Raw genomic sequence first — 26,816 nt, 5'->3', positions numbered from 1 at the left:
CAAGTTAATTTTTGCACTCAAGGGTTTCCGGTGCTTTCCTTGGGCCCCGATTATTTACATTGAGTTGTGGGCATGTTTTCAAGCCCATTCTGAAAATGAAATGAAAATCGCTTCGAAAGTAGGCTTCGAATGAAGTTACTGTGAAAAGCTCCTAGTCGCCACATTCCAGCGCCTGTTCGGGGAGGCTGGTACAGGAATTGAACCGTGCTGCTGGCCTGCCTTGGTCTGCTTTAAAAGCCAGCGATTTAGCCCTGTGCTAAACCAGCCTTTCTAATGAGGTTCACGTGAAACTGCACTGACAGAATGGACGCGGGAAGGTGTGCACTTTCAGACTACCTTGCAGATTGCGCCCAAGGAAAAGATCCAGGCCCATTTTTGAAATATGACCTTGAGGAGCTTGTCTTTTGGTACCTTCTGAGAAGCTATATACTATAAAACAAGCTACAGACAAAACAAACAGGTGATTCAGAAACAGCTCCTTCAGTGAAGTACTTTGCACGCTTCCCATTGTTCAACATTCACGAGAAGCTGAGGGCAAGGTTCAACCTTCTCAATTAACAAAGTGCAGGTTCGAAGTGGACATCTCAAAGTAACGGGAACGACCCTACCCCGATTGAACTGAAGCAACGTTTTGATCAGTGTCACCCCGCCCCCCATCACCCTCTATAACTTTTCCCTCTCGTTTACCAGGTTTGCATTTCGATTGCAGCTCTTGCATTGCGCTTTTAACTTCCTTTCTTTGAAAGGTAGCATTTCCCACCTGCGCTTTCTATTTAAGCAGTTCTGCGTGCTTCATTGCGGAGGAAGCAAAATGCCCATCCTTTGAACATATTCATAATTTGGCCTGATTAGTTAGAGACTGTCCACTCACGCTCGGCGGAGGACATGTCTTCCGCAAAACCCAGATTTGTTTGGAAAGCAGGGCAGAATCTTGGGAAACAGAGCCTGCTATATATATATTTTTCCGTCGTTGATTTTCTCCAACAGGGGTGAGTTTGCCTGTGGCTGCGGGTCCATTGAGAGTGTGAGGTGTTTACAGGTCCCTCAGTAGATGGAGTGAGACGGAGAAGCACACACACACATTTCCCCCTGGACCATCTCTTTGCCGCAGCTGCTTGTTGCTGTGTCTTGGAATTCATTTCGGGGAGTTACATTATTTCGGGTCAGCGGTGCTCATCCTCTTTAATGTGAGGCTCCAGCGGCCACATCCTGAGCGGGATCGGCCACGCAACACGTTCCCCGCGTCCGCAGCTGCCAGCTTTCCCCCCACTCCCCGCCAAATAAGTCTCTTCAAATCGCGGCGGCTCTTCAGGTACCGAAAACACTCTTGGGTTTCCCTCAATCGTCGTGACCCGACCGTCACAAAATGTTGACAAAAAACGCAATGGCTTAAGATCACGCAGGTAACTAGTTCTGACTTTTATTAGTTGTTGTCGCGGAGTTAAAATCGCCGGACTGTCTGAAAAAGTGTCATTGCTAAATCTCACGGGCGAGCGTATTGTTGTTTATTTTATGTAAAGTTTGAGGCGGCTGTGTGTTTTGACGGTGCCTGTGTCTCGCTGTCTGGATTGTGTGTAACAACAGCAGCAGCAACAGCTGCATTACAGGCGATCTCGCTTTCGCAGCCGTGATCTTATCCTTTGCAAACAGGGCACGTCAAATAATAAAAATAAAATGCCAGGGTCTGGTCGGCGTTGCTTGCTCCGGGGAACTTGCTCAGTCTCCCGGCGCCTGGTTGCTGCTCGCTGTGCGCGCCTCACCATCTCTCGCCTGGGTGCAATAAAATGCCATCCTTTGACTGGATTATCCCCCTCTTTTTGTTTTAATCAGCGTATTGAGACCTTCAATAAATAGGCCACCCATTTTATGGGCGCTGCAATGATTGGGGCATGACATATTGTCTTCTGTTCTGCTTCACCTGATGCTAAAAGTGCACGTTAACCGAAAACATTAGCGACGCCGTGCAATTCGCCTTGCTTTTAAGAAGCATTGAGCACGGCGGGTGAACAGGTTGGGTTTCTCATCTCTCCACAGTGCCCTGGATGTTGTATTGACTTCCTGTTGTTCTTGTGAAGTTGGAGGTACAGTGAGTGCTCTTCAGTTGCAGAAGTTGGCAGTAGCAAAGGAAGTGACTGAGGGAAAGATTTTATTCCCCCAGAGGTTAAGGGATTTTGTCATTTAAAAAAAAAATCAAATTCAACTTCAAAAACTCAGTTCATTGTATTTTCAAGACCTCCCGTCTCATCTGAAAGCAAAATCATTGAAATGAGTTTGACGCGCGACTTTGTTGGCAAACATGTATGTCACCATCAAATCATCAACCTCCACACAGATGTCAAAGGATTTCAAATTCTTTTGAAGTGTTATTCAAACAAAGATCACAACACCTCTAATTGTTAAAGGAGCAATGCTACATCATTGGGGAATTTTCCTGGAACCAGCCAAAAAAACTTGCTCCAGATTCAGAGGAAATACTTCCATTTCAGTTCGTTTAAATTCAGAGATAAATTTAAATCTGTTATACCCTAACCAGTCTAATTTGCTATTTTAATTTTAAATCTTAAAATTATGAAAACAGGTAGAGTGATGCTCGTGAAGCCATTGTGACGAGAAGTGCCTTCCCAGGTGTTTTATCAGATGACAATGCTCCTTTAAGACTGACATGCTGGGACCCTAAGTGACTGTATTCTTTTTGTCCTAGTTGGAGAAGCTGTGGCGGTGAGGAATGCTCTTAACAAATCCCTGTCATGGCCCCTGGGATTGTCTACTCACCTCTCTTCACTTGGTGCCTACTTTTCGCCATCGTCTGCTTTCCTTGTTCTGTGTCCCAGAAAGACACCACCAATGCGCCTGAGTCACTGCCCACGGTCACTGGTGCTGCCTCCACCTCTGAATATTCATACCCTGATTACAGGGGCAAAGGTTGTGTGGACGAGAATGGGTTTGTGTACGAAATTGGAGAGGAATTCACACCAGGTCCAGCTGCTTGCCCATGTGTCTGTACTGAAGATGGTCCACTGTGTGTCAAACCTGAGTGCCCTAGTCTGCATCCTCGCTGCATCCGAGTGGACACCAGCCGGTGCTGCCCCGAGTGTAAGGAAATGAAGAATTACTGTGAATTTCGAGAAATGAAATATAAACAATTGGAGGAATTTATGGTAAGAAAAAAGCTCTTGCCTTCATCTGCTGTTTTGTCTTTTGTCCTTTCAATCATAAAATTATTTTATCCGTAATATTTTGTTCATCTACACTTCTCCATTTCAAATATTTATTATTTAATCTTCATCTATTTTGCCCAATTGTTGCCTGTAGAGCTATCTTAAACTGAGGTATGGGTGTTGGCCAATGTTTGGAACCTTGAACAAGCAGCCATTACTCATGTGTGAACTTTGACCACAACTGCAAGTCGGCTGTTCAATTATGGGGCACATTGTAGCTGCTACAATCTATTTTCAGTCAACATCCCAAATGTTATTTGCAGGTATTGATTGGGCTGAACCTTGGGTAATGTTTCTGTTTGCTTCAAGGGGAGCAAAAATTGCCAAGTGCCATGTGTCCATCATTGCACAATTTCAGCATATTACTTTGCAGCAATAAACATTAAGAAATGCTTTGGAATCAAATGAACTAATAATGACAGTTGATTTCCCTTCTGAAGCAGTCACAGGAACTAGGAATAAATAAAACGTGCATAGAGAACACAATGCTTTTTAGTCAGTAAAAATTGTTTCGTTTCCACGTTTCATACATTACTTATGTTTAAATATTTTAATATAATATCACCTTGGCTATAATCGTTACTTGTTTTTCAACAGCTGTCATTTTATTGTGTGTTACTGTACACATTATCAAAAAGAATCGTATTGTGCCCTGTTATGATTATGTTAATCCTACTGTTACGCCAAAGTGCTTTTTTTCTGGCTTAGACAAGAGCAGTTAACAAAGCACACAAGGATGTGATTCCAAATAGCTACACAATCAGGATCTGAATGAGGCAACAAAAATGAATTTACAGGTGTTGGCTACACAGTTTCATTTAACCTGTCAGTTGTTAAATATCATAGTTGAAGTGGGATATGATACTTAGTGGTTAAGCTTTGTACCTTTTATTTCTCCCTCTAGGATGCCCTCTGAATATTTAGAATAGGAACCAGCAAATATAATTTCCTTTTGCATTAGTATGATGTTTAGAGCCACACAGTAATTGATGTACAATTGTGTACAAATAGCACATAATTTTCTTGGATGAGATTCTGGACTAATGTAGCATGAGTATCAAATTGGAATGGTTGATGGCCTTTGCTTTATGAGTAATCATGCCAACGAGCATAGTCACAAGAAGCGCATCCCTGGCGAGGGACTGTCTCACTGCCAATAGAATAGAATTGACCATGAATGATGTGGTTAGTGATACTCTTATTGCTGTGACTAAATCTGGAAACCAGTTGAAGCTAAAGTCCATATTCTATTTCAGTGAAATTTTAAAACATGTCTCTTCGATGTTGCTTTCAGCCATCATCCCTATCTATCTACTCAACTTTTTGTCTTTGGTTATTATTTAAGTGTAATCTGTTATTGATCTGTTGAAATGGGGCATTGGTAAACCAGTGAAGATGTCTGTTAGGTATGGAGAGAGTGGACTTCCGGTTGCGGCTTTGCGGAGCTAAGTCGCACACTCGGCAGCTCCCGCTAAAAACGGACTTTTGGGCTCTTTCAGGGCCCCCAACGGCATTTTTACGACGTTTCCCGGTGTGGGAAGGAGATTGCAATAGTTCCCCGACAGTGTATGGCTTGGACCAGGAGCGGGGTGACTAAAAAAGTGGTGGTGAACCCAAAGAAGGTGCGAGGGAAGAAGAGCAAAATGGCGGCGGGCGGGGACCAGGCAGCGTGGATGCAGTGGGCGCAGGAGCAGCAGGAGGTTATCCAATGCTGCTTCAGGGAGATTAAAGCGGACCTGCTGGAGCCGAGAAAGGCTTATATAGAGAAGCTGCTGGAGACCCAGACGGCCCAGGGGGTGGCGATCCGCGAGGTCTGACAAAAGGTCTCCGACAACGAGGACGAGATCTTAGGCTTTGCGGTAAAGGTGGAGGCGCACGAGGCGCTCCACAAGAAATGGCAGGAACGGTTCGAGGAGATGGAGAATTAGTCGAGGCGGAAGAATTTGCGGATTCTGGGACTCCCGGAGGGGCTGGAGTGGTCGGACGTGGGGGCCTATGTGGTCACCATGCTAAATTCGCTGATGGCAGCGGGGTCCTTCCAGGGGCCCCTGGAGCTGGAAGGGGCCCATAGCGTGCTGGCGAGGAGGCCCAAGGCTAACGAGCCGCCGCGGGCGGTGCTGATGCGGTTTCATCGGTTCGCTAATCGGGAGTGCGTGCTCATGTGGGCCAAGAAAGAGAGGAGCAGTAGATGGGAGAACGCGGAGGTTCGAATATATCAGGACTGGAGCGCGGAGGTGGGAAGAAGAGGGCCGGGTACAACAAGGCGAAGGCGGTGCTGCACAGGAAGGGGATGAAGTTTGGCATGCTGCAGCCGGCACGACTGTGGGTCACCTACAAGGACCGGTACCATTATTTTGAGTCTCCGGAGGAGGTGTGTGCCTTTGTCCAGGCCGAGAAACTGGACACAAACTGAGGGTCGGGATAGGTGGTCGGGGATTGTTGTTGGGGTGTTACACTTTGAGGGGGGGTTCTTTGCTCTTATTTCTGTTTGGTTCGATGAGGGTGGTTGGGGTGGGTTGGGTACTGTTTTGGTTGGGTCTGTCGGGTGGGCTCTTGGAGGGGGGTAAGTAAATGGAGTAGGGATGGATGGCCGGTAGGGGGGATGGGGCCCCGTGGAGGAGGGTGAGGCCCGAATCGGGGATGAGGCCCGAATCGGGGGTGAGGGGACTGGGCCTGTAAAAGGAGCGGCGACAGGGGTGGTGGGGATGGGCAGGTGGAAAGCGTGGGCTTTTTCCGGCGCTGAAGGCTGGAAGGGGCGGGGGCGGGGAAGCGAGGGATGCTTCCCGCGCTTGGGATGGAAGGGGGAGGCGGAGAGCCTGTGGCTGGGCAATGGAGGAGGAGGATATGTCCCACAATGGGAGGAGTCGAAGGAGAGTCAGGAGTAGCCGGGGTCAGCAGGAGTTAGCTGACTTGCGGGAGTGCAATGGGGGGAGTAAAGCAGCTAGGAGGGATCCTAGCTGGGTGGGGGGGGGGGGGGAAGGACCGGACGGACGGACGGACTGGGTTGCTGCTGCCGTGGTCAAGGGGGAGCTGGAGCGAGTAGAGGGGGATGGGATGGGACGGGGGTCTGCCGCCGTGGGGAACGGGCCGGGCGTGGGGTGCGGGCGCGTGGCTGTCCAAGGAGGGGTTATGGCTAGTTGGCGGGAAGGGGTGTGGGTGGCCCCCCGATCCGGCTGATAACCTGGAATGTAAGGGGACTGAACGGGCTGGTCAAGCGGGCCCGGGTGTTCGCGCACCTGAAGGGGCTGAAGGCGGATGTGGTCATGCTCCAGGAGACACACCTGAAGGTGTCAGACTAGGTAAGTTTGAGGAAGGGGTGGGTAGGTCAAGTGTTTCACTCGGTTGGGTGCCAAAAATTGGGGGGTGGCGATCTTGGTGGGAAAGCGGGTGTCGTTCGAGGCGTCGAGCATTGTGGCAGACAATGGCGGTAGGTACGTAATGGTTAGTGGTAAGCTGCAGGGAGAGCGGGTGGTACTGGTCAATGTGTATGCCCAGAACTGGGACGATGTGGGTTTTATGCGGCGCATGTTGGGTCGGATCCCGGATTTGGAAGTGGGGGCCTGATAATGGGGGGGTCTGTAACACGGTGTTGGGTCTGGCACTGGATCGCTCCAGGTCTAGGACGGGTAGGAAGCCGGCGGCGGAGGGGGTTTATGGACCAGATGGGAGGGGTGGACCCTTGGAGATTTGCAAAGCTGGGGCCTAGGGACTTTTCATTCTTCTCGCAAGTCCATAAGGCTTATTCTCGGATCGACTTCTTTGTTATGAGTAGGGCGCTGATAGCGAGAGTAGAGGATACCGAGTACTCGGCGATAGCCATTTCGGATCACGCCCCGCATTGGGTAGACCTAGAGCTGGGGGAGGAGAGGGACCAGCGCCCGTTGTGGCGCTTGGCGGTGGGGCTGTTGGCGGACAAGGAGGTGAGTGAGCGGGTCCGAGGAAGCATAGAGAGATACCTGGGGGCCAACGATAACGGGGAGGTCCGAGTGGGGATGGTATGGGAGGCGCTGAAGGCGGCGGTTAGGGGAGAGCTGATCTCCATTAGGGCCCACAAGGAGAGGAAAGAGCAGTGGAAGAGGGTGAGGCTGGTGGGGGAGATGGTGAGGGTAGACAGGAGGTATGCGGAGATGCCGGAGGAGGGACTGCTGAGGAAGAGGCGTAGCCTCCAGGCCGAATTTGACCTGTTGACCACCAGGAAGGCGGAGGTGCAGCGGAGGAAGGCCCAGGGGGCGATTTATGAGTATGGGGAAAAGGCAAGTCGTATGCTAGCACATCAGCTTCGGAAGCGGGACGCAGCTAGGTAGATCGGGGGAGTTAAAGATAGGGGAGAGAGTGTGGTACGGAGTGGGGTTGGCATCAATGGGGTCTTCAGGGACGTTTATGAGGAATTATATCAGTCCGAGCCCCCACGGGAGGAGGGAGGGATGGGCCGCTTTCTGGACCAAGTGAGGTTTCCGAAGGTGGAGGAGGGATGGTAGCAGGATTGGGGGCCCCGATTGGGGTGGAGGAGCTGGCCAAAGGGATAGGGAGCATGCAGGCGGAGAAGGCACCGGGGCCGGATGGTTTCCCGGTCGAATTCTACAAGAAATATGTGGACCTGTTGGGCCCCTTGCTAGTTAGGACCTTCAATGAGGCAAGGGATGGTGGCGGCTTTGCCCCCGACGATGTCCCGGGCACTGATCTCCTTGATCCTCAAGCGGGACAAGGATCCCCTGCAGTGCGGGTCTTACAGGCCGATTTCGTTGTTAAATGTAGATGCCAAGGTGCTGGCGAAGTTCTTAGCCACGAGAGTTGAGGATTGTGTGCTGCAGGTGATCCACGAAGACCAGACGGGATTCGTGAAGGGGAGGCAGTTGAACGCGAATGTGCCGAGGCTCCTGAATGTTATTATGATGCCGGCGGGGGAGATGGAGATAGTGGTGGCGATGCACGCTGAGAAGGCCTTGGATAGGGTAGAGTGGGGGTGCTTGTGGGAGGTGCTGAAGAGGTTCAGGTTTGGGGAGGGGTTTGTTAGATGGGTTAGGTTGTTGTACGAGGTCCCGATGGCGAGTGTGGCCACGAACAAGAGGAGGTCTGAGTACTTTCGGTTGCATCGAGGGACGAGGCAGGGGTGTCCCGTGTCCCCCCTGCTCTTCGCACTGGCGATTGAACCCCTGGCTATGGCACTGAGGGGGTCGAGGAACAGGAGGGTGTTGGTGCGGGGCGGGGAGGAGCATAGGGTGTCGCTCTATGTGGACGACTTGCTGCTATATGTGGCGGACCTGGTGGGGGGAATGCCGGAGGTAATGAGGATCCTCAGGGATTTCTCAGGGTACAAGCTCAACATGGGGAAGAGCGAGTTGTTCGTGGTTCACCCAAGGGACCAGGAGAGGGGGATTGGCGAGCTCCCACTAAAAAGGGCGGAGAGGAGCTTCAGGTACTTGGGGGTCCAGGTGGTCAGGAGCTGGGGGAGTTCAAGAGGTGGGACGCGCTGCCGCTGTCCCTGGCGAGTAGGGTGCAGTCAGTTAAGATGACGGTGCTCCCAAGGTTTTTGTTCTTGTTCCAGTGCCTCCCCATTTTTATCCCGAAGGTCTTCTTTGGGCGGGTCAACAGGAGCATAACGGGGGTTGTGTGGGCGCGAGGGACTCTGAGGGTGAGAAGGGTGTTCCTGGAGCGGAGCAGGGATGCGGGGGGGGGGTCTGGCACTGCCCAAACTGTGTGGGTACTACTGGGCTGCCAATGTCACGATGGTGCGCAAGTGGGTGATGGAGGGGGCTGCATGCAAGAGGCTGGAGACGGCGTCTTGAGGGTACAAGTCTGGAGGCGCTGTCAACGGCACCGCTGCCGTTCCCTCCAATGAGGTATACCATGAGCCTGGTAGTGGCAGCTGCCCTCAAAATCTGGGGGCAGTGGAGGCGGCACAGGGGGGAAGTTGGGGCCTTGGTGTGGACCCCCATATGGGGGAACCATCAGTTTGTCCCAGGGAGAACAGATGGAGGGTTTTCGGGGTGGCACAGGGCAAGGATAAGAAGATTGGGGGACCTGTTGATGGACGGGAAGTTTGCGAGCCTGGGTGAACTGGAGGAGTATGGGCTCCCCCCGGGAACACCTTCAGATATTTACAGGTAAGGGCGTTTGCCAGGCGGCAAGTAGTGGAATTCCCGTGGCTGCTGCCACGCATAGTACAGGACAGGGTGCTCTCGGGGGGCGGGGGGGGGGGGGGGGGGGGCGGGGCTGGGGAGGGGAAGATCTCGGAAACTTACCAGGTGATGCAGGAGGAGGAGGAGGCCTTGGTGGTGGAGTTGAAAGGTAAGTGGGAGGAGGAGATTGAAGAGGGGACGTGGGCAGATGTCCTAGGGAGGGTGAACTCTTCTTCTTCGTGCGCGAGGCTCAGCCTCATACAGTTTAAGGTGCTGCACAGGGCACACATGACCCGGACAAGGATGAGCCGGTTCTTTGGGGGAGAGGACAGTTGTGTTAGGTGCTCAGGGAGCCCAGCAAATCACACCCATATGTTCTGGGCATGCCCAGCGCTGGAGCAATTTTGGAAGTGCGTAGCGAGGACGGTGTCGGGGGTGGTAGGATCCAGGGTCAGGCCGGCCTGGTGGCTCGCAATATTTGGGGTTGCAGGGGAGCCGGGAGTGCAGGAGGCGAAAGAGGCCGTATTCTGGCCTTTGCGTCCCTGGTAGCCCGGCAAAGGATTCTTCAGTGGAGGGATGCGAGGCCCCCAAGCGTGGAATCCTGGATCAACGATATGACGGGGTTTATTAAATTGGAGAGGGTGAAATTCGCCTTAAGGGGATCGGTATAAAGGTTCTTTAGGCGGTGGCAACCGTTCTTGGACTTCCTGGTAGAATGGTAGACAATGGTCAGCAGCAGCAACCCTGGAGGGGGGGGGGGGTTCTATTTTATTTTTGTTTATTTACCCTGGGGGATCTGAGGGGGTGTATATATTTGCTATGTTTGCTTTGTGTTAACTCGGGGTGTTAATTTATTATTTATGTATAGGGGGGAGGGGGTACGGGGGTTGTTTTAATTTGTTCTGTATTTAATTTTACTGGGTTTCTTTTTCATTCTGTTGTTGATATTTTGTGAAAACCCTAATAAAAATTATTTTTAAAAAAAGATATGGAGAGAGCAATATATTGACCCAATGAGGTGTTGCCGAAACAGGGATCAATCTGTGCTCATGTTGAAAGAAGAAGCAGTGCATGCTACACATACAGTTATGAACCACTTTTTATTCTTCATTCATTGGGTGTAGGCATCATTTACTACTGCCCATCTCTAATTGCCCTTGAGAAGTTGGTTGCATGCGTGCTTCTTGAACCGCTGCTGTCCATGTGTTGTGCGAACATCCACAGTACTGTTCGAAACAGAGTTCCAGGATTTTGAACCAATAACAGTGAAGGAACGGCAATATCGTTCCAAGTCAGAATGGTGTGGGATTTGGAGGGAAACCTGCAGGTGGTACTGTTTTCCCTGTATCGGCTGTCCTTGTCCTTCTAGGTGGTAGGTGTTATGTATTTGGAAGGTGCTGTCGAAGGAGTCTTGGTGTGTTGCTGCAGTGCATTTTGTGGATACACACTGCTGCCATGGTGCATCAGTGGTGGAGGGAGTGGATGTTTGTTGTATTGGATTGGGTACCTTTCAGGTGGGCTGCTGTGTCATGGATGGTGTTGAACTTCTTGAGTATTGTTGGAGCTGCATTCATCCAGTGTAGAGCATTCCATTACATTCCAGACTTGTACCTGGTAGATGGTGGACAAAATTTGGGGAGTCGGGCAGTGATATACTTCCGACAGAATTCCCAGCCTCTAATCTGCTCTTGTAGTCATTGCATTCATATGGCTGGTCCAGTTCAATTACAGGTCAATGTTCACTCCAGGATGTTAATGGTGGGAGATTCAGCAATGGTAATTCCCTTGAAGGTCAAGCGAGTTGATTAGATTCTCTCTTATTGAAAATTGTCTTTGGCAATTGTGTGGCATTACTTGCAATTACTTGCCATGTATAAGCTCAAACCTGAATATTGTCCAGGCCTTGTTGTATCTGGACATGGACTGCTTCACTAGTTGAAGAGTTGTGAATGGTCAAGAATATATGAAATCATCCTTGAACATCCCTATTTCGGATCTTATGATGAAAGGAAGATCATTGCTGAACCAGCTGAAGATAGTTGGGCCTAGGACATTACCCCGAGGAACTCCTGCAACAATGTCCTGGAACTAAGATGATTGACACCCAACAACCACAACCACTTTCATTTGTGCCAGGTATGACTCCAACCAGTGGAGAGTTTTGTCCTAATTCCCATTGACTCCAGTTTTGCTAGGTCTACTTGCTGCTACATTCAGCCAAATGTGGCCTTGATGTCAAGTGCAGTCACTCTCACCTCACCTCTGAAGTTCAGTTCTTTTGTCCATGTTTGACCAAGGCTGTAATGAGGGCAAGAGCTGAGTGATCCTGGCGGAACATAAACTGAGTGTCAGTGAACAGGTTATTGCTGGGCAAGGGCAGCATGGTAGCATTGTGGATAGCACAATTGCTTCACAGCTCCAGGGTCCCAGGTTCGATTCCGTCTTGGGTCACTGTCTGTGCGGAGTCTGCACATCCTCCCCGTGTGTGCGTGGGTTTCCTCCGGGTGCTCCGGTTTCCTCCCACAGTCCAAAGATGCGCAGGTTAGGTGGATTGGCCATGATAAATTGCCCTTAGTATCCAAAAATTGCCCTTAATGCCGGGTGGGGTTGCTGGGTTGTGGGGATGGGGTGGAGGTGTTGACCTTGGGTAGGGTGCTCTTTCCAAGAGCCGGTGCAGACTCGATGGGCCAAATGGCCTCCTTCTGCACTGTAAATTCTATGATAAGTGCCTCTTGATTGCACTGTTGATGACCCCTTCCATCAATTTACTGATGATTGAAAGTGGACTGATGGGGCAGTATTTCGCAGAGTTGGATTTGTCGTGCTTTTTATGTACAGAACATGCCTCGGCAATTTTCCACATTGCCAGGTAGATGCCAATGTTATTTCTGTACTTGAATAGTTTGGCTAGTGGCATAGCAAGTGCTGGAGCACAGGTCTTCAGTGCTATTGCCAGAATGTTATCAGGGCTCGTAGCTTTTGCAATATCCAATGTCTCTTGATATTGTGTGGAATGAATCAAATTGGCTGAAGACTGGCATCTGTGATGCTGGGAACCACTGGAGAAGGCGGAGAATTTTCTTTGGCACTTATGTGGCGCCATTGTTAATTGCCACTTATCAGCTCAAGCCTGAATATTGTCCAGGTCTTGCAGCATATGGTCATAGATTGCTTCAGTATCTGAGGAGTTGCAAATTGTCCTGAACATTGTAAAATCCTCCATAAACATCCCACTTCTCACCTTATGATGAAGAGAAGATCATTGTTGAAACAGCTGAAGATAGTTGGGTCTCGGACATTATATCATGAAGCACGCTGATGTTATCTGCGATGGTTTCCAAACTTGGAATGTTGGTTCGTGGGGTGTATAGTTTTGTTTTGGGTTCCGGAGACAAGTGAAACCCCAGTGAAAATGAACAGTTATCGTGTAACAAATATGAAAGACTATTTAAATAAAGAAAAGACAAATACACACAAAATTATTCTAATTTCATGCAATTATGATGTATGAATTACTAAACACACACAGTTTATATAGAACCACTCATGTTGATGCAACAGTGAAGAAAGCCCAATATCTCTACTTCCTACGGAAGCTAAAGAAGTTCGACATGTCTGCATCTACTCTCACAAACTTCTACAGATGTGCCATAGAGAGCATCCTATCCAGCTGCATCACAGCCTGGTATGGCAACTGCTCAGCCCAAGATCGCAAGAAACTGCAGAGTGTGGTGAACTCAGCCCAATGCATCACACAAGTTTGCCACCCTCACATTGATTCTGTCTACACCTCCTGCTGCTTCAGGAAGGCAGACAGCATTATCAGAGACCCATCCCACCCAGGCTTTGCCTTCTTCCCGACCCTTCCATCAGGCAGAAGATACAGAAGTCTGAAGACCCGCACATCCAGACATATGAACTGCTTCTTCCCCAAGGCTACTAGACTCCTCAACGACTCTCCCCCCAGACTGATCTGTTCCCTGAAAGAACACTATTCACGGCGCCCTATGCTGTTCTTGCTCATGTATTTGCTTTGTTTTGCCCCTTGTTCCGCACTGTAACCAATCACTGTTTGTTGATGTGCCATTTGTCAATGTACTCTGTCGATTATTTTTTTTGTCTACTATGTACGTACTGTGTACGTTCCCTTGTCTGCAGAAAAATACTTTTCACTGTACTTCGGTACATGTGACAAATTAAATCAAATATCTACGTACGGTACGGTAGCATAGTGGTTAGTACAATTGCTTCACAGCTCCAGGGTCCCAGGTTCGATTCCCGGCTTGGGTCACTGTCTGCGCAGAGTCTGCACGTTCTCCCCGTGTCTGCGTGGGTTTCCTCCGGGTGCTCCGGTTTCCTCCCACAGTCCAAAGATGTGCAGGTTAGGTGGATTGGCCATGCTAAATTGCCCTTAGTGTCCAAAAAGGTTAGATGTAGTTACTGGGTTACAGGGATAGGGTGGAGGAGTGGGCTTAGGTAGAGTGCCCTTTCCAAGGGCCGGTGCAGACTTGATGGGCCGAATGGCCTCCTTCTGCACTGTAAATTCTATGAATCTGCGATATCTTAACTCCTGAAGACTCACCCATTTCCACAAACAACATCCAAATTAAATAACCAGCTTATAATTACTGTACAATACATGGATGATACTCAAGTCTGGGAAACATCATTTCCTGGTCCAGCAAAGATATTTAAAACTGCTGTTACGAAGGCTTTTTGCACTGCCTTGGCTCTAAGACGCTTGTTTCATGTAAACTTGACCTCTGGGTTGCTAGCTGGAAAACTAGCTTTCAGGCTTGGTGGCTAAAAACTGGCTCGCCTGCTTTCTGAAACTGCTAGATGTTAACTGCCTCTTAGTTTTCTGATCATCTGGTCAATTATACCTTAGTTCCTCTCTGATTATGCTTTCTGTGTATACAGCTGTCTACCTTTATCAACGTTTCGACTACACATTAACATATGTATACCTTATTGATCTTCCCATTCGCCTATAAGCTGTTTATCCTCATAAGCTATTCACACCTGATTATTATCTAAACTGCCTTCTGATCTCATTGTTGAACGGATGCATATCAATGGGGCCTTTTGATTACTGTCTACTGCTGTCTCCAGGCAGATTTCTACCTGTTGCTGGACATCTCACATCCTATTATGTCTTGTTCACTTTGTTTTCTTGCTATTGCTAGGCACATTCATGACAATTACCCTGAGGAACTCCTGAATGGATATTCTGGGACTGAGATCATTGGCCGCCAAGAATCACACTCATCTTCTTTTGTGCTAGTTATGGCTAACCAGTGGAGAATTTTCCCCCAGTCCCTTCAGTTTTGCCAAGTATCCTTGTTGCCATACTCAGTGAAATGGTGCCTTGATGTCAAGGGCAGTCACTTACCTTTTATTCTTTTATGTGATGTGGGAACTGCTAGTAAGGCCAGCATGATTGATCTCCAACCACAACCATCTTCCTTTGTGCAAAGTATGACTCGAACCAATGGAGAGCTTTGCCTCTGATTCCCATTGATTTCAGTTTGGATTGGATTGGATCTGTTTATTGTCAAGTGTACCGAGGTACAGTGAAAAGTATTTTTCTGCGAGCAGCTCAACAGATCATTAAGTACATGGGAAGAAAAGGGAATAAAAGAAAATACATAATAGGGCAACACAAGGTATACAATGTAACTACATAAGCACTGGCATCGGATGAAGCATACAGGGTGTAGTGTTAATGAGGTCAGTCCATAAGAGGGTGATTTAGGAGTCTGGTACAGCGGGGAAGAAGCTGTTTTTGAGTTTGTTCGTACGTGTTCTCAGACTTCTGTATCTCCTGCCCGATGGAAGAAGTTGGAAGAGCGAGTAAGCCGGGTAGGAGTGGTCTTTGATTATGCTGCCTGCTTTCCCCAGGCAGCAGGAGGTGTAAATGGAGTTAATGGATGGGAGGCAGGTTCGTGTGATGGACTGGGCGGTGTTCCCGACTCTCTGACGTTTCTTGAGGTCCAGGGCCGAGCAGTTGCCATACCAGTCTGTGATGCAGCCAGATAGAATACTTTTTATGGTGCATCTGTAAAAGATGGTAAGGGTTAATGTGGACATGCCGAATTTCCTTAGTTTCCTGAGGAAGTATAGGCGCTGTTGTGCTTTCTTGGTGGTAGCGTCGACGTGGGTGGACCAGGACAGATTTTGGAAGATGTGCACCACTAGGAATTTGAAACTGCTAACCATCTCCACCTCGGCCCCGTTGATGCTGACAGGGGTGTGTATAGTACTTTGCTTTCTGAAGTCAATGACCAGCTCTTTAGTTTTGCTGGCATTGAGGGAGAGATTGTTGTCGCTGCGCCACTCTATTAGGTTCTGTATCTCCCTCCTGTATTCTGACTCGTCGTTATTCGAGATCCGGCCCACTATGGCCGTATCGTCAGCAAACTTGTAGATGGAGTTGGAACCAAATTTTGCCACGCTGTCGTGTGTACAGGGAGTAGAGTAGGGGACTAAGTACGCAGCCTTACGGGGCCCCGGTATTGAGAACTATTGTGGAGGAGGTGTTGTTGTTCATTCTTACTGATTGTGGTCTGTTGGTCAGAAAATCGAGGATCCAGTTGCAGAGTGGGGAGCCAAGTCCTAGGTTTTGGAGCTTTGATATGAGCTTGGCTGGGATTATGGTGTTGAAGGCGGAGCTGTAGTCAATAAATAGGAGTCTAATGTAGGAGTCCTTGTTTTCGAGATGCTCTAGGGATGAGTGTAGTGCCAGAGAAATGGCGTCTGCTGTGGACCGGCTGCGACTGTATGCAAATTGCAGAGGATCAAGGTGTTCTGGGAGTATGGAGGTGATGCGCTTCATGATCAACCTCTCGAAGCACTTCATTACGACTGAAGTCAGGGCCACCAGACGGTAGTCATTGAGGCACGTTGCATGGTTCTTCTTTGGCACCGGTATAATGGTGGTCTTCTTGAAGCAGGTGGGGACCTCGGAGTGGAGTAGGGACAGGTTAAAGATGTCCGCGAATACCTCTGCTAGCTGGTCTGCGCAGGCTCTGTGTGCACGACCAGGGATCCCGTCCGGGCCCGTCGCCTTCCGAGGGTTCACTTTCAGGAAGACCGATCTGACTTTGGAAGCTGTGATGGTGGGTATGGGTGTGTTATGGGCTGCTGGGGCACTCAACAGCGGATTGTCGGTTACCTGCTCGAACCGAGCATAGAATGCATTGAGTTCATCGCGGAGGGGTGCGCTGCTGCCAGAGAGACTGTTCGGCTTCGCTTTGTAGTCCGTTATGTTATTTAGTCCTTGCCACAATCGCCGAGAGTCTGTCTGTGACTCTAGCTTGGTTTGATATTCTCTCTTGGCATCTTGGATGGCTTTGCGGAGGTCGTACCTGGATTTCTTGTATAGGTCAGGGTCACCTGACTTGAAAGCCTCAGATCTGTCCTTCAATAGGGAGTCAATCTCGTGATTGAGCCATGGGGCGGGATTCTCCGATATCGGCGCGATGTCCGCCGACCAGCGGCAAAAACGGCACGAATCAGTCCGGCATCGCGCCACCCCAAAGGTGCGGAAGTCTCCGCATCTTGAGTGGCCGAGCCCTCACCTTGAGGGGCTAGGCCCGCGCCGGACTGATTTCTGCCCCGCCAGTTGGCGGGAAAGGCTTTTGGTGCCCCGACAGCCGGCGCGGAAATGACTTTGCCGGGCGGCGCATGCGCAGGTGCGTCAGCGGCCGCTCACTGCATCCCCGCGCATGCGAGGTGGTGACCATGGTGGAGACCATGGCGAAGGCGGAAGGAAAAGAGTGCGCCCACGGCACAGGCCCGCCTACGGATCGGTGGGCCCCGATCGTGGGCCAGGCCACCGTGGGGGCACCTCCCGGGGCCAGATCGCCCCGCGCCCCCACCAGGACCCCGGAGCCCACCCGCGCCGCCGTGTCCCGCCGTCCCAAAGGTGGTTCAATCCATGCTGGCTGGCGTGGGTTGACAGCGGCGGGACTTCGTCCCATCGCTGGCCGGAGAATCGCCGGGGGGTGCCCGCCAACCGGCGTGCCGTGATTCCTGCCCCCGCCGAATATCCGGTGCCAGAGAATTCGGCAACCGGTGGGGGCGAGATTCACGCCAGCCCCCGGCGATTCTCCGACCCGGCGGGGGGTCGGAGAATCCCGCCCATGGTTTCCGGTTGGGGGACGTACGTACTGCTTCCTTTGGCATGCAGTTCACACATTTGCTGATGAAGCCTGTGACAGCGGTGGCATACTCATTTAAGTTGGTTGCTGAGTTCTTAAATATGGACCAGTCCACTGTCTCCAAGCAGTCACGTAAGAGTGCTTCTGGGGCGAAATTCTCCCCCAACGGCGGGATGTCCGCCGACTGGCGCCAAAGACGGTGCCAATCAGACGGGCATCGCGCCGGCCCAAAGGTGCGGAATGCTCCGCATCTTTGGCGGCCTAGCCCCAACATTGAGGGGCTAGGCCGGCGCCGGAGGGATTTCCCCCCCCGCCAGCTGGCGGAAATGGCGTTTGTTGCCCCGCCAGCTGGCGCGGAAATGCGGCGCATGCGCGGGAGCGTCAGCGGCCGCTGTCAGTTTCCCGGCGCATGCACGGGAGCGTCAGCGGCCCCTGTCAGTTTCCCGCGCATGCGCAGTGTGGGGAGTCTCTTCCGCCTCCGCCATGGTGGAGGCCGTGGCGGAGGCGGAAGGGAAAGAGTGCCCCCACGGCACAGGCCCGCCCGCGGATCGGTGGGCCCCGATCGCGGGCCAGGCCACCGTGGGGGCACCCCCCGGGGTCAGATCGCCCCGCGTCCCCCCCCTGGAGCCCGCCCACGCCGCCTGGTCCCGCCGGTAAATACCAGGTTTGATTTACGCCGGCGGGACAGGCAATTTCTGGGCGGGACTTCGGCCCATCCGGGCCGGAGAATTGAACGGGGGGTCCCGCCAACCGGTGCAGCCCGATTCCCGCCCCCCGCCCAATCTCCGGTACCGGAGAATTCGGCGGGGGCGGGATTCACGGCGGCCAACGGCCATTTTCCGACCCGGCGGGGGGTTGGAGAATGACGCCCCTGTTTCCTCGACCAGCACTGCACAACCTCCTTAGCTGGATTCTCCCACTTGAGTTTCTGCTTGTATGCCGGGAGAAGAAGCACCTCTTATGGTCTGATTTCCCACAGTGCGGTCGGGGGATGGAACGGTGCCCTTCATTTTTGAGTAGCAGTGGTCAAGAATGTTGTCGCCCCTGGTGGGACAGGAGATGTGCTGGTGGAATTTTGGCAGTACACTCTTGAGATTGGCCTTGTTGAAGTCTCCGGCCACGATGAACAAGGACTCCGGGTATTCTGTTTCGTAGTTGTTTATTACTGTGTATAGTTCGTCCAGCGCCTTCCTCACTACTGCCTGGGGTGGGATGTAGACCGCTGTGATAATGGCTGAAGTGAACTCAGGTGGAAGATAGTACGGGCGGCACTTCACGGTCAGGTATTCCAGGTCCGGGGAGCAGTAAGTTGCCAGGGTCGCCACATCCAAGTACAAGGAGGAGTTGATGAGGAGACAAACCCCTCCACCCTTCGCTTTGCCTGATGATGCGGTGCGGTCCGCACGGTGAATTGAGAAGCTTTCAGGTTGTATGGCACAGTCCGGTGAGGCAGGGGTGAGCCATGTCTCTGTGAAACAGAGCACACAGCAGTCTCTTACTTCCCTCTGAGAGGTAAATCTGGCATTAAGTTCATCCAGCTTGTTTTCGATCACTTGGACGTTTGTCAGGAGTATGCTGGGGAGAGGGGTCTTGAAACCGTGTTGCTTCAGTCTAACCTGCCGATCACTGTGTTTCCCTCGCTTCCTCGGTCGGTGGCTGCGGCTGGATGATCCTGGGTTCCGATGGGAGAAGTCTGACCTTGTGGAAGGTAGGTGGTTGCACCTGGCAGGGTCAAGGACGCTGGTGGGGACCAGGACGCTATTTACGTTTTATGGGTCGCATCTGGCAAGGTCCCGGGTGCTGGTTGAGGTAGAGGGGTTGCTAGGGGGGCATATTTGCGATCTGGATGGGTCCCGGCATTCTGTGGGCACGGGAATACCTTGCAGCGCGTTTGGGTCCTCGTGCGGGGTCTCTGCCATTTTGGGGGGTCTTGGGTCTTGGGCAGGGGCTTCCTGAGGCAGTTTGGGCTGAGTCCCGTGGTCTGTTCCTTCCCTGGGCGCTCCTGGGGTCGGGTCTTGAAGTAGGCCCGGTCGGGCCTCCACGTGGATTTTTCTTTCTTCCATCTCCAGGTAGGTCGGGTTGCTGGGTGGGCCTCTCCGGATCGGGTCGCTGGGCGGGTCTCTTGGGGTTGAGTTGGGCCGGGTCTCGTCATCGGAGTTCGGGTCGGGAGCTCTGGGGACTGGGCTGGCCTATCCGGGTGCTGGCGTCGGTTGGTAGGCCGGGTTGGGAGCTCCGAGGCCCGGGTCGGCTCCAAATCGAGGTCGGGGCTTCACTTCCATTTGGGCCCGATCCACTTCCAGGTCATGGAGGTCAGGTCGGGTTGGGTCAAATTGTCTCCACAGGTCTCGGAGCATGTTCAAGCCTGCAAGAAAAGATAAAAGAGTTTTGCCACATTCAGTCAAATGCTGTCTTGCTGTCAAGGGCAGTCACTCGCACCTCCTCTCTTCAGTTCAGCTCCCTTGTCCATGTTCAGACCAAGGCTGTACTGAGGTGAGGAGCTGAGTGGCCCTGGCGGAATCCAATCTGCGCATCAGCAAACAGGTTATTGCTGTGTTAATGCAACTTGATAGCATTGTTGACAACACTTTCTATCACTTTGCTAATGATTGAGCGCAGACTGATGTGACGGTATTTGGCTGCGTTGGATTTGTCCTGCTTTTTGTGGACAGGAGATACCTGGGCAGTTTTCCATATTGCCGGCTAAAGGCCAGTGTTGTAGCTGGTTTGGAGAGGCTTGGCTAGAGATGTACCTAGTTCTGGTGCACAGGTCTTCAGTACTATTGCAACAAAATTGTTAGGGCCCATCGCCTTTGCAGAATCTAGTGTCTTCAGACATTTCTTGATATCACACGGGGTGAATTGAATTAGTGGGAGACTGGCACCCCCGATGCTTAGTACTTCGGGAGGAGGTGGAGATGGATAATCCATATGACATTTCTGGCTGAAGACTGCAAATGCTTCAGCCTTGTCTTCTGCACTGATGTGTTGGGTTCCCCAAACACTGAAAATGGGGATATAACTGTCAGTTATTTAATTGTCCACAGCCAGTCATGATTGGATGTGGCAGGACTGAGAGCTTAGATCTGATCCATTAGTTATGGGATCGCTTAGTTCTGTGTATCACATGCTGCTTCCCCTTTTGGCAAGTGGTCCTGTGTTGTAGCGTCACCAGGTTGACACATTATTTTTAGGTATGCCTGGTGAGCAGCAGGTGGTTTCCTTTCCCATGTTTGAACTGAGGCCATGAGAATTCATGGGGTCCTTAGTTAACATTAAAGACTCTCACCTGACTGCGTGCCACTGTGTTGCTGCCACCTCGGGGATGGGGATAGTGGTGGCTGGGACATTATCTGGAGGGTATGATTCCATGAGTATGACTGTCAAGCTGTTGCTTGACTAATATTTGAGACAACTCTCCCAGTTTTCGCACAAGCCCGCAATTGTTAACAAGGAGGATTTTGCAGGGTTTCTCGGGCTGGGTGTGCCATTGTCATTTCCAGTGCTTTGGTCCAATTCTGGATGGTCTGTCTGATTCTTCCTTTTAGACTTTGTAGCGGTTTTATACAGTTAATGGCTTTCTATGCCAGTTAAGAGTGTTATGGGCCAGGGTTTAGAGAACCCCAAAGTGTATCATGGAGTTCACCTGACCCACAACTTTTAATAGATTGTGGTCTGGGGAGCACATGGCCCATTCTACAGGTGTGGTACAGCAGAAATGGAAAAGTATTTTTTAAAGCAAAATAATGTTTATTCTATGAACTCAAGTTGACCTTTTTAAAACGTACAGTGAACATCTTAGCAATCATTTACAACCCCCAAAGAGTACAACACTAAGTAACCCTTAATAACTTCCGAAACAACATCCAGAAGACAAAAGAAACACCTTTGAACAGAAGCACATTAGGTTTACATTCACTACTGAGAACATTTATAATTCTGAATTCACCAAATGATCAAGAGATAGTCTTTTCATTGCAGAGAGATCAACAGTACACCTGCTCTGTCTGGCTTCAGCTCCAACACTGAAAACAAAATTAAAACACACCCTGCAGCAAACAGACTAAAATGAAAGTAAAAAGCTGACAGACAGCCCAGCTCCACCCACACTCTGATATCACTGATAAACACCCAATTCTTAAAGGTACATTTCTTAAGCACCCATTTCTTAAAGATACTCTCACATCACACCTCCCCCCAAGAAAAAAAAACCCATCAACTTCAAGATGGTTTCATTTTTCACCTTTTCACTATCCTTTAAGAAATGCACACAGTAAATATGCTTTTTCGTTTTTAAAAAACCCATACGTAAACAGGTAAAATAATATAGTCCATTTTATTTCCGTTCTTCTTCCAACTTAAAATTTTTCTCGATTGACAGTCTCTTTGAACAAGAAGGTCCTTGCACGATCCGTCCATTTCTCTACGCCTCGGCACTTCTCTTCAAAGTCAGATACTTTAGTTCAATCTGATCACAGAGTCCCTTGTAATTCTCCAACACAGGAGCATTGGTTATCACAGCTTTCAGGCTGTCAAATGCCTGTTGAAAGTCCGCTGTCCACTGAAATTTTTGACGTTTCTTCAGCAAGTCCATCGGTGGAGCAATCACGCTACAAAACTTTTGCACAAATGTTCGATCAAATCCACTCATGCCAAGAACTCACATTATTTCCCTTCATCTTGAGGGTATCCGAAACTCCTCAATAACTGTTGGTTTCACATCCCGTGTGACCATTTGACCCTGTCCGATTATATGGCCAAAGAAAGTGACTTGGGCTTTTCCAAATTCACTTTTGGCTATGTTTACCACCAAACCCGCCTCCTGAAGTCAATTGAATAACTCCATCAGATGTTTTAAATGTTCTTTCCATGTCTGGCTGAAAATTACTAGATCGTCGATGTATACCGCACAATTGGGTATTCCTGAGAGAAATTTGTTAGTTAACCGTTGAAATGCAGCTGGGGCGTTTTTCATGCCAAATGGCATAATTTTGAATTGGTATATACCATCTGGATCACAAAAGCTGAAATTTCCTTCGCCCTTTCGGATAAAGGTACCTGCCAGAAACCTTTAAGTAAATCCAGTTTGGAAATAAAAGCTGATTGTCCCACTTTCTCAATGTAATCCACCAAACGTGGGATAGGATAAGAGTCCATTCTTGTAACTGCATTAACCTTTCTATAGTCCACACACAGCCGTTGGGTACCATCTGGTTTGGGTAACATCACTATGGGTGAGCTCCATTGGCGGCAAGCCACTTCAATTATGCCATTTTTAAGCATACTCTAAATCTCTTAGTTAACCTGTGCCAATTTTAAAGGGTTAAGTCTGTATGGGTGTTGTTTGATTGGAACAGCATTTCCCACATCTACATCATGTATAGCCATTTTAGTACTTCCCAATTTATCTCCACAAACTTGCCCATGTGATATCAATAACTCTTTCAGGTCAGTCCGTTTTTCCTCTGGATGATAACTCAACAATTTATCCCAATTTTTAAGAACATCCTCGTTTTCCAACTTAATTTGAGGTATGTCAAATTCTCAGTCATCTGGATTTGGTTCGTCACTTTGAGTTAGAATCATTAAAACCTCCGCCTTTTTCTCTCCTTCCTTTTCAAAGTACCTTTTAAGCATATTCACATGACACACTCGGTGAGTTTTCCTTCTGTCTGGTGTTTTTACCACATAATTCATCTCACTTAATTTCCTTTTAATCTGATAAGGTCCACAGAACCTTGCTTTTAAAGGTTCACCTCCCACTGGTAACAACACTAAAACTTTATCTCCACTGGCAAAACTACGAACTTTGGATTTCTTCTCTGCGACCCGTTTCATCACATTTTGCGCAACTTTTAAATGTTGTCTAGCCAATTGACCGGCTCTATTTAATCGTGCCCTAAAATTTGACACGTAATCCAATAATGTAATTTCCGATTTCTCACTCACCAATTTTTCCTTAATCAATTTAAGTGGTGCTCTTCCCTCATGAGCAAAAATTAGTTCAAAAGGACTAAATTTGGTTGACTCATTAGATGCATCCCTAATTACAAACAGTACGAACGGAATTCCTTTATCCCAATCCTCTGGATAATCTTGACAATAAGCCTTCAACATTGTCTTTAACGTCTGATGCCACCTTTCTAATGCGTCCTGCGATTCTGGATGGTATGCAGTTGATTTAAATTGTTTTATTCCTGAGCTATCCATAACTTCTTTGAATAGCCTTGAAGTAAATTTCGATCCTTGATCCGATTGTATTTCTGTGGGTAGTCCATATCTAGTAAAGAATTTAAGTAACTCCTCCACAATCTTTTTAGCTGTAATATTATGTGCTGGAATGGCCTATGGAAACCTAGTAGACACATCCATTAACGTCAAAAGATATTGATTCCCACTTTTTGTTTTAGGAAGAGGTCCTATGCAATCAATTAGGACCCTTGTAAAATGTTCTTCAAATGCAGGAATGGGTATTAAGGGCGCTGGTTTTATCACTGCTTGAGGTTTCCCTATCACTTGACATGTGTGATATGATTGACAAAAGTTAACTACATCTTTATGTAGTCCAGGCCAATAAAAATGTTTCTGGATTTTAGCTTGAGTTTTCCTTATTCCCAAATGACCTCCCACTGGTACCTCATGTGCAACTCACAACACTTCCTTTACATACCCTACCGCAATACAACTTGATGAACTTCTGCCCACTTTTCAACCGTCTGCATATGTAAAGGTCTCCATGTTCTCATCAAGACATCACTTTTACGGTAATAAAACTCTGGTATACATTCAGATTCCTCTTCCGTGTATGCTTTCTGATACATCCGTTTTATTTCCACATCTTTCTGTTGTAACTCCGCCAATTTTTCTGAACTAAAAATATCCATCTCATCCTCCACCTGCTCTTGTTCTTTTCCAACCATCTGATCAAAAATCGTTTCTGATAATTGCACTTCAACTTCATCTTCACTCAGGATTTCTTCTCTTGTCTTAACCTGTGACTTTGCGACTGTGTTACTACACAATCCGGAAAAATCACAGGATATTCGTCCTTCAACACTTCAGTTGTCTGATTTTCCACTGGCTTATCAACCATAGTAGGCATCACTCCCACCTGCGATCCAGCTATATCATTACCCAAAATAAACTGTAATCCTGGACAAGATAGTTTCTCTATTACTCCTACTACCACTTCACCACTCTTCACTGGACTTTCCAACCTTACCTTATATAATGGAACACTACTCCTCTCACCCTGAATTCCAAACTACATAACTCCTCATCTCTTACCATTAAAGATTGACTAGCTTCCGTATCTCTTAAAATTGTGACTTCTTTACCTGCTCCTCCTGATACACATGAGTAAACTTTACCCACACAAGTAAATTCTTTGAAGAAATCTGGCACCTTCTTATCAATCATCTCTTGATCAGGCTGTACAATCTTTTGCACCTTCTTCGCTTCACTTGGACTTTCCTTTACCACTTTAATAACCCCCACTGTCTTATCCTGTTTTACCACATCAGCCTTCCCAGTGCTTTTCTTCAACCACCAACACTGTGACTTTACATGGCCTAGTTTATTACAGTGAAAACATTTGAAACTTTTCATGTCTCTTCCACCCTCCTGGATTTCATTTTTAATCTGAGGTACATTCTCCTTATTATCTCCCATCAGATCACCTGTACCATTACCACTTGAGTATTTCTGATGTCCCCAGTTTCTATCCCTCACAGGCTGAAACTGATGTCGGAAACCAAGCTTTGATTTATGAACTAATTCATAATCATCTGCCATTTCTGCTGCTAATCGCGCAGTTTTAACCCTCTGCTCTTCCGCATAAGTTCTCACTACATCAGGAATTGAATTTTTAAACTCCTCCAAAAGTATAATTTCTCTGAGAGCTTCATACGTTTGGTCTATTTTCAAAGCCCTCATCCACCTATCAAAATTACTCTGTTTGATCTTTTCAAACTCCATGCATGTTTGACCAAATTCTTTCCTTAAATTTCTAAACCTTTGCAGGCTTCAGGTACTAGTTCATATGCACCCAAGATGGATTTTTTCACCTCCTCATACATCTCAGATACCTCCTCCGGTAGTGATGCAAACGCTTCACTGCCAATTTTAACTGACTCATGTTTCATGGCCATTTTCTGAAGTTCAGATCTATCACTTTAACTTTTTCCCTTTCTCTTTCTTTTTGTTCTGCTAGTGCTATTCTTTCTGTTTTCCTTTCTTCTCTCTCTTTTTCCTCTCTCTCTCTCTTTCTATTTCTTTTTCCTCTCTCTTTCGTATTCATGCTGCTTGAATTCTTTCTCATGTTCCATTTGTTTAATTTGGAACTGAATTTTTTGCCATTTCCAATAAGTCAAACTGTATCTCAGGCAACTTGAAATGCTTACCCACCGCCATAATTACCTCGTCTTTTCGCATTTTGTCAGGTAATGTTAACTGCAATGTTTTTGCCAAATCTCACAGTCTACTTTTAGTCTCTGTCCGTAAGGTACTGCGTGTGACCCTCTCCACCCCAAAATCTTCTGAGCCTCTGAAAGAGCCATTGTCCACACCACACTCCACACTTAAATTATAATACCACACCTGAAAAGAAACCAAAATATGCTCACCCTTCACTGTCTTTAAGTTCATTAAGCCAATCCAAGAGGGGGACTTTTATCCCCCTCGAGCCCCCAATTTGTTATGGGCCAGGGTTTAGGCCAAAGTGTATCGTGGAGTTCACCTGACCCACAACTTTTAATAGATTGTGGTATGGGGAGCACACGGCCCACTCTACAGGTGTGGTACAGCAGAATGGAAAAGTTTTTTTTAAAGCAAAACAATGTTTATTCTATGAACTCAAGTTGACCTTTTTAAAACGTACAGTGAACATCTTAGCAATCATTTACAACCCCCAAAGAATACAACATTAAGTAACCCTTAATAACTTCCGAAACAACATCCTTTGAACATAAGCACAATTGGTTTACATTCACTACTGAGAATATTTATAATTCTGAATTCACCAAATGATCAAGAGATAGTCTTTTCATGGCAGAGAGATCAACAATACACCTGCTCATTGTCTGGCTTTAGCTCCAACACTGAAAACAAAACTAAAACACACCCTGCAGCAAACAGCCTAAAACAAAAGTTAAAAGCTGACAGATAGCCCAGCTCCACTCACACTCTAACATCACTGATAAACACCCATTTCTTAAAGGTACATTTCTTAAGCACCCATTTCTTGAAGGTACTCTCACATGACAAGAGCCAATCACCTTGCTGTGAACTATATCAGATTCAGTAATCTGATAGCTGAGTTA

At 48.5% G+C, this 26,816-nt stretch overlaps 1 protein-coding gene across 1 annotated transcript in view; it reads left to right on the top strand.

Annotated features, from left to right (window-relative positions):
• The first annotated feature begins 743 nt into the window (after window positions 1–743).
• The window catches only part of vwc2 (von Willebrand factor C domain containing 2), a 323,653-nt gene continuing 297,580 nt past the window's right edge, over window positions 744–26,816 (top strand). Inside the window, exons 1-2 of the mRNA XM_072508871.1 lie at window positions 744–1,403; window positions 2,702–3,158. Coding sequence (XP_072364972.1) covers window positions 2,748–3,158 — 411 coding nt within the window. The 5' untranslated portion in view covers window positions 744–1,403; window positions 2,702–2,747. The remainder of the gene's footprint in view (window positions 1,404–2,701; window positions 3,159–26,816) is intronic.

Source organism: Scyliorhinus torazame, chromosome 6, assembly GCF_047496885.1.
Source record: "Scyliorhinus torazame isolate Kashiwa2021f chromosome 6, sScyTor2.1, whole genome shotgun sequence".
NCBI classification, from domain to species: Eukaryota; Metazoa; Chordata; class Chondrichthyes; order Carcharhiniformes; family Scyliorhinidae; genus Scyliorhinus; species Scyliorhinus torazame.
This window is presented reverse-complemented; position numbering and strand designations above follow the sequence as displayed.